General features: G+C 40.8%; 1 protein-coding gene across 1 annotated transcript in view; it reads left to right on the plus strand.

The window, feature by feature from the left end:
• Positions 1-10941, plus strand: part of LOC147724699 (uncharacterized) — a 28608-nt gene extending 17667 nt beyond the window's left edge. Inside the window, exons 4-5 of the mRNA XM_086966233.1 lie at positions 4401-4509; positions 9640-10941. Of these exons, the coding sequence (XP_086822359.1) occupies positions 4401-4509; positions 9640-9759 (229 nt within the window). The 3' untranslated portion in view covers positions 9760-10941. The remainder of the gene's footprint in view (positions 1-4400; positions 4510-9639) is intronic.
• The last annotated feature ends 3148 nt before the right edge of the window (positions 10942-14089 follow it).

Raw genomic sequence — 14089 nt, forward strand, 5'->3', positions numbered from 1 at the left:
AGGTATTTGCAGAAGTAGTCAGAAAAACTTAGTTTAGAAGTCGCAGCTAGTTCTAAAGTAGTAATAGTGTCATTTACCTTACAGAAAGAAAGGTCCTCCACACACTACATATCACCAGAAGAGTAGCTAATACCTTGAACATCACTGGTAGGATAAGTTTCTTTTACTCTTTAAAAGTGGAAATAAGGAAAAGGTGGTTTGTTGTTTATTATTCCCCTTCTCTGTGCATTAGGCCTCTACCTGAACAGGCGGCAGACGCATTACCGAAGTTCAGCAGTCCGTGCAGGTGGCCACAGTGATCAAGTTGTCTCTTCTTTCTTCCACTTCCCCTTTTCCCTTCAGCTGGTGTTCTTCGCCCTTAGTAGCGGAGACACTGGAAGGCGGGCGATTGGGACTATCTTCGATACTGCCTCTGCGAGGAGTTGGGAGCCTTCCGACAGTCTTGACAGACATTTAGCATCAAATTTGCATGCATCACCCTCTCCTGTAATGAGAGGTTCCTTCTAGGCCTGGGCGTAGTTTGCGTAGTAGCTGATGACACTGTGTACTTGTCTGCACTGTGAAAAAAATTGCAAAATAATTGCAAGTGGCATTCTGCACAGTGCCATTTATGATAAAATAAGTATCTCTACCTTTGTATGCTAAAGTGCATATAATACTTTTACACAAGTGAAACTGAAAAATTAGCAAGAAGTGAGAGAGGTGATGATTTTGGTATCCTCCCTAACCTAGGGGGAGTACCAAACAGATGCCTTGAAAACAAAAAAAGCACATCTTATTGAACGATTTGGTGGTGGCCCATCCTCTTAGGACCACCCCAAACACAGTTATTGGCAAAAAAACATTCCTAACCAAAGACCCTGCTAAGCATTATGGGATGAGATTAGCAGTGGGCAGTGAATATTATATAGTATCCAATATCAAAATAATTCTACAAAGAGCTGCAGTTCAACTGGTGGTTACTAGATGTCCCTCACAAGTCAAATGCAAATGCTTGATGAAAGGGTTTCAATGGTTTTGCATTTGACTAGTAAGGGACATCTAGTAACGACTAGTGGAACTGCAGCTTGATGTAAGAATAATTTCAATGCTTTGCATTTGACTCGTGAGGGACATCTAGTAACGACTAGGTGAACTGCAGCTCTTTGTAGAATTATTTTGATATTGGATACTATAATATTCACTGCCCTCTGCTAATCTGGTCCCATAATGCTTTGCAGGGCCTTTGGTTGGGATTGTTTTTGTTTACAATAACTGTGCTTCGGGTGGTCCTAAGAGGATGAGACCACCACTGAAGTTTAACAAAATGTGCTTTTTGTTTATGCTCTTTGTGTTCAAGGCATCTGCTTGGTCCTCCCCCTAGGTTAGGGGGGACTCCAAAATCATCAGCTCTCTCATTGCCTAATGTTTTCAATGTGAAAGATCACTTTTGTGAATTGGTTATATGCGTTACGTGCAATTTGCAAAGTGCTCCGCTCCGCGTAGTATTAAGCCCAGGGTTAGTTATTTCCTTCAATATGAACAAGCATTATATGTTTCTGCATAAGAAAAGTCATGATATATAGATGGTGTATAAATGAGCAAGCTCTTGTGGGTTTGTGTGAATTCTCTGAATTGTGTGCTTGCAATCAGAGAGTGGTGTGCTATGCCAACCCTGGGATGCGTTTTACTTTCTTTAGTTCTGTAATTTATGTGTAATGTGTAGGTCTCTACTGTGATGCCACTAACAGCAAACTTTTATATGGCACATATATCAAAGTGAATTGCTTCTGGCCTTTGTAGAATACGCTTTTACCAGCATGAAGGGAAACGTAAAATTGAATCAAAACTGTCAAGACTTTACATGTATGCCTTTTCAGTTTAGGAGCAGCTGTCTGCACTATGTTATACAAGAAATTCAGCACTAAGCACAAAATTCCACAGAGCAACCTCACTAGCAATCAAACAAATTGCATGCAGGTTACACACAGTGATCTGTATCAAGCATAATAACACCTCAGGCTACTTTACAGCAATTGAAACCTGTGAATAAATAAATGCTAACTCTCAGACCCCTGGAACAAGTGCATTAACCACCTGATCTATCTTGCCAGTATTTTACCCTGAGGCTTGGTGGATGTCCAGATCTATGCATCAGGCGTCTGGGCTGTGTAATGCAGCTTCAAATGATGCCAATTTGTGACCAGTAAATTTTGTGAGAATAGTTGTACATATCATCAAATATGTACGAAGGATTAAACAAGAAACAATCATTTTTGGTGTAAAACAAATATCCATAACCAATTTTATGAGTGTTAATAATTTAATACCTGGGAAAAATTGGCTCAACGGCTTTGAACCACTCCTCTGCTGCTTCAGTGCATCTCCACTGTAGATGGTCCCCTTAGTTGCATCACTAAAGAGAAAACCAGTCAAAAGGCACATTGTGTTAACACCGTTTCTAGAGTGGTTCCTTCCTCCTAATTACTACGTCAGTGCTGACACGAATTGTACATAGTGTAGTGCTGCATTGGAGGACATTCTGCCCAGAGCTTCTGAAGTCTTAGCAGTCCACTCCTGCACTGATGTTGTTAGTAAACAGGAACCATAAAAAGCTTTGTTTGAAAAGGGTTCCAAATCACTTTGCAGATACAGGGCCATATTCATGTAGGTGTTTGCGTCGCTCTTGCAGCACGCAAGGCAACGCAAAATCTAAGTCAGGTTTAGCATGCCACGCACGGCCACCTTGCATGCCCCTGAATGGCTCGGTAAATCCAGAGTAACGCAACGCAGCACAAAAATTGCTGTGCTGTTTTTCTCTGCCTTGAGGAGGCGTTCCATGGGTGGAGCGTGGTGGTTCCCGCGCATCGACCCATGAATTTCGGTGCATTCCCAGATTTACCGACACTGGTAAACCAGGGAATGCATCAAACTGCTACGCCTCCCCAGGTGAAGCGGAACAAAGAAAAATATTTTTATTTCTCCCCGTTACTTCCTCTTTCTTTAAGTGCTGCATTGTGGAAGTGGAAGAGGTGTGGCGCAGCGGCCAGGGTGCCTGACTGGACTACGAGGTTCATGGTTCGATCCCCAGTTCTGGAGGCAGGTTATCCCAGCACCATGTGACTCTGGACAATAGCTCGCTTAATCTTCCTGAGGGCCCCCAGCGCTGGGACACCCCTTCGGAGGTAGCTGTGCACTTTACAAATACTGGTATTTCATTTCATTTCATCCTGCAACACACACAGAAAGAGGAAAATGCCTCCCAGGGTTGTTTTCGTACAGGAAAGTGTCCCTGCATAAAAACCTGTGCAAGGGTGCCTGCATTGGTGCTAGGCATCACATTGTGCGCCAGAGCTGGGAAATGGCCGACATGTACCGTATATTGTTATGTACGGCACATACCTGCCCTTTCCCTACCACGCAGCACAGCGCAGCAAGCAAGATGACTTGCTGCGCGGCGTGATAATTCCATAAATATGCCCAACAGTTTCCAGAATAATGGGTCTTTCTTTTACCTCTCAGACAAATTATGGAATTCCCTTCCCTTGCCTGAGCAGGGGACTTCATAATCCCATCCTTTTCAGGAAAACAAATGTAAAACTGTTTTGGCTTTTACAACTTTCGTAATTTGTCTGTGCTTTGCTCTTCTTTGGTTAGTTTTTTCAGCACCAGGACACCCTCTGGGTGTCAGTTTGCTCTTTGTACGTTTTCATTCATTCAAGGGTGCGCACTCCCAGCTTCTCCACATGCACACATGATACGAAGGACGGGTGGGCGGCCACCAGGCAATGCAGGCTTCCCCACTCATAACCAGACATGCTGACTAATTTTGACTTTCCATTTTCACACATCCCTGTTTATTTAGATCATCATTGATGTGCATTTGCACATTGCCCTTTATGCTAAATACACATTCCCTGCGAGGTATGAGTAGTGTAGCTACTACTGCTGTTTTTCTTTGCATCATGGTAGTTTTCGTTTTGTAATCCTAGTCCCAGAATGTAAAAGGTCCTTGTGTGCTACCTAAGCATAGCATAGATCCGTGACTGTGAGGCCCATTCAACATTGCTTTATAGGAAGCACTCTAGTTCAATGGAAGAAAAACAAGACCACAACACCCAGAATGCATTAAATTATCACGCAAAAGCCCAGACTGTAAACAGTATCCCTATTGACCAGGTCGGAGTTTCCACTCAATATGGGGCAAATGTACATGTGTGCATCATAGGAAGCTGCTCTGACAGGGGCATTTCTCATCACAGACCTATCCTAATTGAATATGGTATTAGAACTATAAATGTGCACGCGTGTGATCTATGTTCACAATACCAGTAGCAGCTCTGTTGTTGCATGCCATTAAAAGTTTGTAATATTTTCATTCGTATTTGTACCAAATAGTTCCATATTCTTTTGTTTTGTAGGGTTACACTAGAAGATGGCAGCGCAAATCTAATCCACAAGGGCGATAATTATGGTATCCAATCAAACACTGTGGTTGTTGATGCTAAGCACATGTCTAAAAAGTGGGAGGTTGGTAACAATTGTTTAACGTTTTGCAATACGTGATGAGGATTGTTGCACAGGGTGCATTGTTTCCTAGACATAATGATACACTGTTTTATAGTGTGACAATTTCTTCTAGTCTAAAACCTACTAGAGTAATGAGCTTCTCTGCACAGTATGCACAACATTCGGGAGGAACTGCTAAGCATCTTCCAGCAGCCCTGCTTACTCCAGAGAATGAAAGTTTGAATTGTTTAGTTTGAAAAGGAAAACGTTCAAAACCTTAAACTCCAAATGCAAACTGTCTTTGTATTTTGTTCCAAACTAAAAGTTCGAAATGTAACTTTTTTTGTTGTTTTTATTTTTCAATAGTGTAATTTCCAGTTAAATAAGCTAATCATAAAAACCATATCATAACGCATACATCCTTTCTTACTGCAACACTTACTTGCTACATTTTTTAAATGTTTGTTATAGAGTTCCAAATATAATTTTTCTAACTTTTCACATTTTTGTTTAGATATTTATGTCTTTATCGCTTTTAATATTGGTTGTTTGGCTTCATAGGGACCACAGCAGGCTTCTAATAGAAATCAAGACTAAGGCAGTGGAGTTCTATACAGTGTTGAAGTCAAAGATATAGTTATATAGTAAATAGGTGATTGGAGAGGTATCTGAGGTCTGTCAGCGTATGGCCACTGTTACTGCATCAAGATGTAGCGTTCTATAAAGAGCAGCATCTTTAGCACCCTCTTAAATTGGAGTAAATAAAAAAGTGGGTTATGGCATGCTTATCTCAGCCGATGGCAATTACTCAGGGTCGCATCACAATCCATTGTCTTTTTTGCACACTGTATCGCCTCAGTTTGGACCAGGTTACATGCAAATCAGTTTTGATCCTGCTCCAATCCGAACAGTCCAGCCCGAACTGCCAAGCCAGGTCTTCCCTGAACCGGAACACAAGCAACCTGTTTCATTCATGGGTGTGCACTCCCAGCACACCGTTATACAAAGAGTGGGTGGTCAGCCACCAGAAAACACAGGCTTTCCCACACATAACCAGACATACTGGCTAATTTTAACATTCCATTTTCACACATCTCTGTTTATTTAGATCATCATTGATGTACTTTTGTAAATTGCCCTACATGCTAAACACACATCCCTGTTTGTTATGCTAGGCATAAGCCAGAAATAATTGACCACAATATATGAGATGAATGTCTTTTCTGGATTCTGCTTTAGCCAATTTTCATTTATTTGGAAATGTATATGGCAAGGCGATTCCAGAGGACAGACTCTAGTAAAACATGTCTGCCCAAACATGCAGCTAGATTTCACAATCATCCATACAGTGTTGTAATCAAAGACATGGCGGTATTGTGAGAATCTATAACCTGGCTTGTGTGGTGCAAAGCGGGTAAAAATCTTCTCCAGGAAATGGGTTTTCTGACTCGTTTCACCACTGCAACATAAGCATCATCTTATGAGTTTGCCCAACGGTGAAACTCTAGTAACACATGGGGTGTGGTATCTCTATGTCACTGCATGATAGTGTCATAGGTGTCTCAGGCAGCCCTTTACTTCCACAAGATACGTGCGGTAATGACTAGTTTTGATTCCACAAATCTTTGAACCAGAATCTAAATAGCAGTAACTACCACAACTACAGCCATTTCCACCCTATTTACCTGAGGATTCCCAATCAGACCTTAATGGGTAACTGAGGTGAGATACTGCACAGCCTGATATTGAAATCTGGGGCTTCATCTTTATTCCTACAATTCGTGGCCTTATTTATGCCACATTGGGCTGTCATAATTCAGGTTACTATTCCCAAAAGTCCAGTAGCAGTCTAATATACTAGTGGAAACTCCATTCTTATATCTTATGGACCAAAACAGAGTTCTCCTATGAAGAGGGGTAGGCTGGAATTGATTAATGGTTAAATTCAGAGGGGCCATAGACCTGCAATAAAAGTAGCAAAGTTAGGAAAAAATCCAGGAGCAGCTTGATTCCTAAACCACTTTAAAACTTTTGAGTGGCTGGAACAAATATTTGACTATCTCGGTTAGTTCGATGAATTCCTGAATTATACACATAAGTGTGAAAAAATAAATATGGATTTCTCTAAATAATACAGATATCTGCTGTACAGGATGATTTTTCCAGAAAGGCATGCCTGGGCTCATTTCAGGATGCTGGTGGCACAAGCCCTCTGCGCCTCCCCACCCCTCTCCCTCTCTTTGCCCTCCGTGATGTGTGTGGTTTTTTTCTGCACGCTAATACACTCAGACAGGGCACCCATTAACTTGCAGTTTTTACTGCACGCTGTGCGATTAGACTATTAGCAGAGTGATTAGAAAAGAAATTGTTTTAGATGGATATTGGTTTCTACAAACAGTGGTTGCCAAGTGTGTTCCGCAGGAAGGACTGCGCTTTGAAACTCGGGACTTTTTTGCAATGGGTATTTACTGTTTTTTTTTTGTGTTGCTTTCCGTGGGGCACTAGGGGCACTAGGGGCCCTAGTGAAAGCAGGAGGAAATGTGACCATCACCTCCGTGTGAGAGAGCAAAAAATAGTAACAATTGACATGAGATTGGGCACGTTACACCCCAGAGCCCCGGTGCCACTGCACCTGCTGTACTAAGAACAGCTACGTACCTATTTGCTTTGTCAGTCTCGAGGTACTCTTATTAGGAGCTTTCTCCACATTTTAATGTGGCAGTTAGTTTCGCCCAGAGTGTGCTGTGTTGTCAAGCCAGACTGTGTCATCATATTGTCAAGTGTGTTGCTGCCGTGTTGTTCAGTGCAGTGTCTTTCAGTCTAGTCTTGCGCCTGCCTGTGCAGTGTGGTGCTGTTTTTCTTGACTAGTGCCACATAACATGGGGTGCAGTCTAGTGTTATGGTTTAGTGAGGGTTCTTGAGGCCTACTGTCGGTCAGTATTACTTAGTTTTGTACCACACTGTTTAGTCTGGTGCCATATTGACCAGTGTTGCGCCATCCAGGTATCCAGAGTGGTGTCATTTCGTCTAGTTGGTGTCATGTTGCTAAGCTGGTGTCACATCATCCATTGTTGGGCCATTGCATTTAGTGTGGCGATTTTTTGTCTATTGTGGTGTCCTTCTCTCTAGTGTGATGCTGTGCTGTTCATTGTGATGCCATGTTAACCAAAGTTGTGCCATGTTGTTTAATATGGTGCCATCACGTTTTCCACTGTGGCTTCATTCCTTCTAATGTAATGTCCATGCTGTGTTATGCATTATGGCTCCATGTGTTAAGTTGTCCAAAGCAATGATGCTATAATGTGGATCTCAGGTGTTGACCTTGGTGGTATGCTGCCATGTTGTTTAGTGTTGTGTTGTCCTGTGGTCCCATTATTTGCCAACTGTGCCCACTGGTGGACTCGGAGCTGAGGAGGTCCATGCGGTAAATCGTGAGGGGGTGACACCATGAGTTACCCACACCGAGTGACACCAACCCTAGTGACGCCCCTGGATCAACTTGACTCAGAGCCCGATTTAAATGTGGGCAGTACATATAATCTGTCGTGACAGAGTATACATACCACCAGCATGCAGGTCAGGCCGTCTGATTTAAATGTAGGCGGACCTTCGGTTTGGCTATGGCAGCGACTACTCAATCACTGCCATAGCCAAACCTCTCTGATGCAGTAAGGGCCGTCGTAGAAATGGCTACATGTCCTCCCATCCAATCAGGATGCGTGGGCATGTACCCATTTGTTTACTGTCTGTCGCCGCCAGGCAAGCCTGGTGATGAGGGAGAGTAAAAATCAAATAATGCTCCTCCCCGCCATAGAACATAATTCCCATGGTGGGGAAGGGGGTCATTATTTCTTTTATTCCCAAAAAGAACATTCCATTCTTTTTTTTTAAATAAAAAAAGAAAATGGTTTGGTGCAGGTTTGCGTATTGCTGACACTGCCTGGCACATTGACAGGAACCACCTTGATGGCCATGCATTATAAATGACCACCTACTTGGTGCTAATATATACATTTGATGGCTGTTCCCTCCACCATGAGGGCCAAATAATTTTGTCTGTCCCATGGAGTGTTGTCCGTCAAAAATTGAATCAGGATCTTAGCCACAACCAAGAAAGGAGAACTTACAATATATATATTTTTTTGTATTTGTACTTCCCAGCTAAATGTAAAATATCTTGGACTAATTTCTTGCCTATGAATTTGTTGGGAAAACAAAGTTGAATAAATAAAGCTGTCAATAGCGCTGGTGGTAATTAAAATCATTGCTATATTAGACCTTTTTACCTGTGAGATAGTACGTTGTTGTCCGGCTAAATGCATTTTGTAACGGAACTGAGTTTTGAAGGGCAGATTTAGTTCACACCTCTGTCCTGTAGTTAAAAGTGTCACTCGTAATGAGGGCTGAAGTCTGCCAATCGAGCAGAAGCGGCTCGCAGTTGAGGGAGGAAAAGGTTATTTGTCATGTTACCTATTAGAATTTTGAAAGGTTTTAAAGGAACTAAAAAAACCTAAGTGAATGAATTTGTGTTACAGTTACTATTGGGTCATTTGATCATTAACTGGAATCCCCAAAACACGTTCTCAATTTAGTGCGACATCCCAGGAGAATATATAAACATGCTTGTGTTCCAAAACCTCTGCCACACACGCAGTGTTAGGGGACACTTTTCTAGTGGGGTTCCATATTTTCATAGGGGCTGATTCACAGAACTAACTTAAGACAAAATCCTAAACTTACTATTTTTAGTATTCACAGAAGTTAGGATTTTGTCTTAAAACAGACTTAAAACAGAATCCTAACTTAAGTCTGTCTTAAGACAAAATCCTAACTTCTGTGAATACCAAAAGTGATAAGTTTAGGATTTTGTCTTAAGTTAGTTCTGTGAATCGTGCCCATTGTTTTAGGCTCTCTGTTAATCCCTGTGATGCTCTAATGAAGGTATGGACTGATACATTTCTGGCTGAGTTACTTTAGATGTAATATGGTTTATGAAGCTTGAATTATAAGGGGCATGTTCTTGCTTTTAGCACTGCATGTCTATGGATGTGTGTGTTTATGTGGTGTGTGTGCTTGTGTGCAATGTTCCTATGCATTCTCAAATAGTTATGATTTCTATTCACTTTCACTGATTTTAGGTTTTATTTCTAGGTTACCCAGTCAAAGCCGGTGCAAGGTAAAACGGTTAGTGATTTTGTAAGGGAAGGAGGAACGGATTACCATCTTTTCTTCGACAACTGCCACATGGGTGCAGGAAGGATGATGAAATGAACGATATAAGAACAATGCAGGAATCGTTGCACTGATGATCTCACGAAGCACTAAGGACTCTTTTTAACTTGTTTTTCATTTTTAAATAACTTGCTCAGCTTCATTATTATTCAGACAACAGGCTGGCGTATTTTTCTACTTTAAAAGTTATTTTCACAGAAATATACCTCAACTATACAAAGTAATTCCGAATACAAATGTAATGTTACCATATATACACTTAGAGGCCAAAAAAGGCAACATGGGAAATAGGGTGGTGTCAGTGAAATGAAATATTATTAAATGTATGATTCAAAACATTGATTAGTCAAGAGACTTGTAAATACATTTTGAGGAGCCAGACAGTTGTTAAAGTATGATTTGCCTCAAAGTGCAGCTTACATTTATAGAAGGTACCTCTCTGTAGTATACTGAGGAGAAGGCAAATGTATGTCATCATTATAAGAACATCTTTTTTGATCCTTACTTAAATATAAAATAGGAATAAGAGGATATTGTATATTTTTGTTGCAAAGGACCCCCTGCAATAAATAAATGTCTAAGTAATGATGATTGGCCCACTGTAATCCATATTCAACTGTATTTATTATCCAAACAGTGTAGGGTTATGAGAGACCCCTCTTGACCATCATTAACTCCAGCTGCTGCTCACCAACTGTAAATGTCCTACCACAACATCCCACTCAGAACCTGAGACATAGGTAGCGGACATATTCAGCAAGTTGACGTCACAAGGTCCCTTCACTACAATCAACCTCCCCTTTGTTTTTGTTGTTGTGTTTTTGCGAAACATGCACACAAGAACCAAACAAAGAATAAAGGACTCTGAGGGAAAAACAAGTTCAGTTCGTATAACAGAAGAATAAAATATTCAGGAACACATGCAAGATAAACCAACATTTTTAAAGAATGTATTTTATGAAGGTTCATGAAAAAGTACATATTCTTCAAATGATATGATTTTGGAGGTTTAACTCTCTTCCTACTAGTGCTGTTCTTCTCCAGAGGAGGGATGTTAACAGATCCAGGCAAAGATAAACACTCAGGAAAAGTTCTTCAGGTACAGCTAATAACTCAGGATTATCACCAACCATCATGCAAGGCATTGTTGACAGTGTCTGCACTCCCAACCTTGCTGGCTCAGCATCAATGAGCCACCAAAATAAACTTTCCACGTCATGGATCCTTCTTTCATTATTCTTTGCAATTGCAAACCTGCTTATGTGCTGTACACTTCCATCACTCAACTTCACTGCATTATTCATCACATTTCGCCTTTCCACCTCAACTATGGGAATAGACACTCTGCCAGGAATTCGGAAGTTAAATGTTGTGCCCCAGGAACATGCACCTTATTGTATAAGAAACCTTGTAACTGCATGGAAAATCTGGCAATTCTGGGACACGCTTGGTCAGGGGTAAGCAATTACATTAAAGGTTTGTTACATATTAGTAGAAACATGTTTTGCCAAATGTATTTTCAAAAACATCCAAGTGCTGTTGCGCAAACCAACATTTCCTTTTCAGTCACTGAGGGCCTCATTTATGAAAAGTGTTGTTTTGCTGCTGTAAAACAGCAATGCAGTACTTTTCAGTGCGCTCTCCTTGCGGAACCATGGAAGCGCCGTATTTACTGTATGGCGCTCTATGTTGCTCGGATTGACAGATACGTCAGGAATCCTAACGTATCTGTTGGTGCAAAAATGGCACATTGCTTGAGTATGTCTGGAAACAGACGCAACTCTAGCAATGTATCATTTCAAGCCCCATGTGAAAAGGCCTGCATCACCCCTTACGCCTGCTTCAAGCAGTGAGCCATTTCTGCGCTGGAATGCCCACCCTGCATACATTATACCTGTTGCAGGTATAATGTAGAGCAGGGGTTTACAAAGTGACATAACTGCCTAGCAATAAAAAGACGTCTTTCAGATTTAAAGAATATACTTCATTTTTTTTCGAAAATGATATGAACTGGAAGAGGTATAATATACTACATTTATAGTTCATTATCCCTATTATGCAGCATCATATCAATTAAAACGATGGTAATGATAAATGGATGATCATGCAGCGTGGCACATGAGAATAGAAAAACCACCCAGTTATACAATTAAAATCATACATTTATATAGGTAAGATTTTACAAAGTCATTATTGGAAAATAATTGGAAATAATCCGTCAATCCATTTGAAAGTCACATTTGATAACTGAGAGTATAATTTGCTATGGTTTCATATTACGGATGAACTTGGATTGTGTTGTATGAGGGAACATATGTTTCATAGTTTTGTATGGGCTCAAGTGCCTAGGGGGTCGATTCTCTGAATATGCCAACCATCCTTTTCAAATTTTGCATCCTTCTGACTATTGTTGAGAGTCCTCTTGTGGACCATACCAAAAACGTATGGTAAGCTTAGAGCCCATCCATTGATTACCACTGGGTAGCTTACTGCTTACTCTCATTTGCTAATTTGTTATTCAGTAGCTTTTTTTCGCCTTTTTGTGATTGTCCCTCCACTGGAGCAAAGACATTTAATATCCTTAAGATTGGATCACTCGTAACTTTCGATTTCTCACATTCAGAGAACTGCTTTCGTTTTCATTCAGCACTCCATGAGAGTGCATGTGTTTTCTCGCTCTCTCAAATTGTGTACTGATTACCCCCACCTCCAAATACTCACGCCAACCCCATGCTCTCAGGATTGCTCCCCACCCATCTCAGCTTATCTGTAAAAGGAAAACAGGTGTATTATTGATAGGGTATGACTAAAGAGGAGATTTTAAGCATTGGTTTTGTTTTATGTCCTACATCCCACAAATTGCAAGAATGCACAGGTACTGGAGCCCAAATGCTTTTATGGTGCTGACGAATGGGATAGATGCTGCACTCACTCAGTTAACATTTGAGACAGAAGGTGTACTTGGCATGGATGAAAAGGAGCTGCCTCTTCTTGTGGTGGACCATAAATGTGCTCCCTTTGGCTACTGCTTAGGAGCATATAACTGGAGCATGTCTCGGTTCTGAGTCCTGTGGCATTGGCAGGTATCTGGCGGGCCCTTTTTCTTTTACATTATGCTCAGAGTTTCATTAGTGAAACGTATTTGGAAAATAAAGCAGGTAATTTATAAATATTGAAATTATGTAATTCGATGTAAAGTTTTGCTATACTTTAAAATATGTGTTTACTTTTCCTTTTTTTTTAATAACACACGTTACAAACAAGCAGTGGCAAACCCGACCACTTGGCACTCTCTTTATAAAGGCAAGACCTATTGGCTTTGCTAATGGCTGTTCATGGAAAAGCCTTAATTGAGAAAGTAGAAACTGAAGCAAATGAGACAGGAGAGATTCGCTCCTAGACGAAAACCTACAAAAGTTGACCCGATCATAAATCTTTCCAAATAGCAGCTCTCAAAACCAGAAACTCAAATCATTTCTCTAGACCTTTTATTTCTTCCTCTGACGCCTACAAATTGTATAACCATGTATCCAGAAGCACTCACGTTTTCAGAAAACGAGTTCACCTTTTTTCCATCAAAAAGAAACACCCACACTCACACATACACACACTTCCTTTCCAAAAGACATTACAAATCCTGAAGATCCACCTAGTTTATTTATTCATTCAGTGTTTTATATAGCGCGGACATGACCCAAGAGGGTATCAGAGTGCTTCACATTTACATATTCCTAATCTTAGTACAGTAAGTTTGACACGATCATAAGCAAATAACAGGCATACAATACTTTGAGAGAAACAATTGTGCTTACAGGATCATCTGTATGTACGCATTGATTTTAGAGAGAAAATTTGTACTTTCATCATCATTTTCATCATCATATATAATGTCCTGATGATTACAAGCTATTGATTAGTATTAACAGGGTGTGTGATCAGGAAAGCAACCAATAGAGCCTAGCCAATTGTTATTATGGGATGAATTTGCTCACAAAAAATGTCTTGGCTTCTTTTTTGAAAGCTGAAGTGGACGCGATTTATCTAATGCTCGGTGGAAGTGAGTTCCACATTCTTGATGCCGATCCAGAGAAAGCTCTGTCATAAGTTCTCTTCTTAAGGAAGAGGGCAGGTTTCAGTAAGAGATCTCAATGGCTCCGCAAGACTTTGCTGTCTCCTAATAATGTGATTTTCCGGGCTAGGTATAATGGTGTTTTGTAGTGAATCGCTTTGTGTGTGATGCATGCCATCTTTAGTTAGATTCTTGCTTCGTAATGTAGCCAATTAAGCGCTTTCAGATGAGGGGTGATGTGGTCAAATTTTCTGGAGCCTGTAATAAGTCTCGTAGCCGCATTAAGACATGCTTTTAGAG

This window comes from Lissotriton vulgaris, chromosome 4_1 (assembly GCF_964263255.1).
Source record: "Lissotriton vulgaris chromosome 4_1, aLisVul1.2, whole genome shotgun sequence".
NCBI classification, from domain to species: domain Eukaryota; kingdom Metazoa; phylum Chordata; class Amphibia; order Caudata; family Salamandridae; genus Lissotriton; species Lissotriton vulgaris.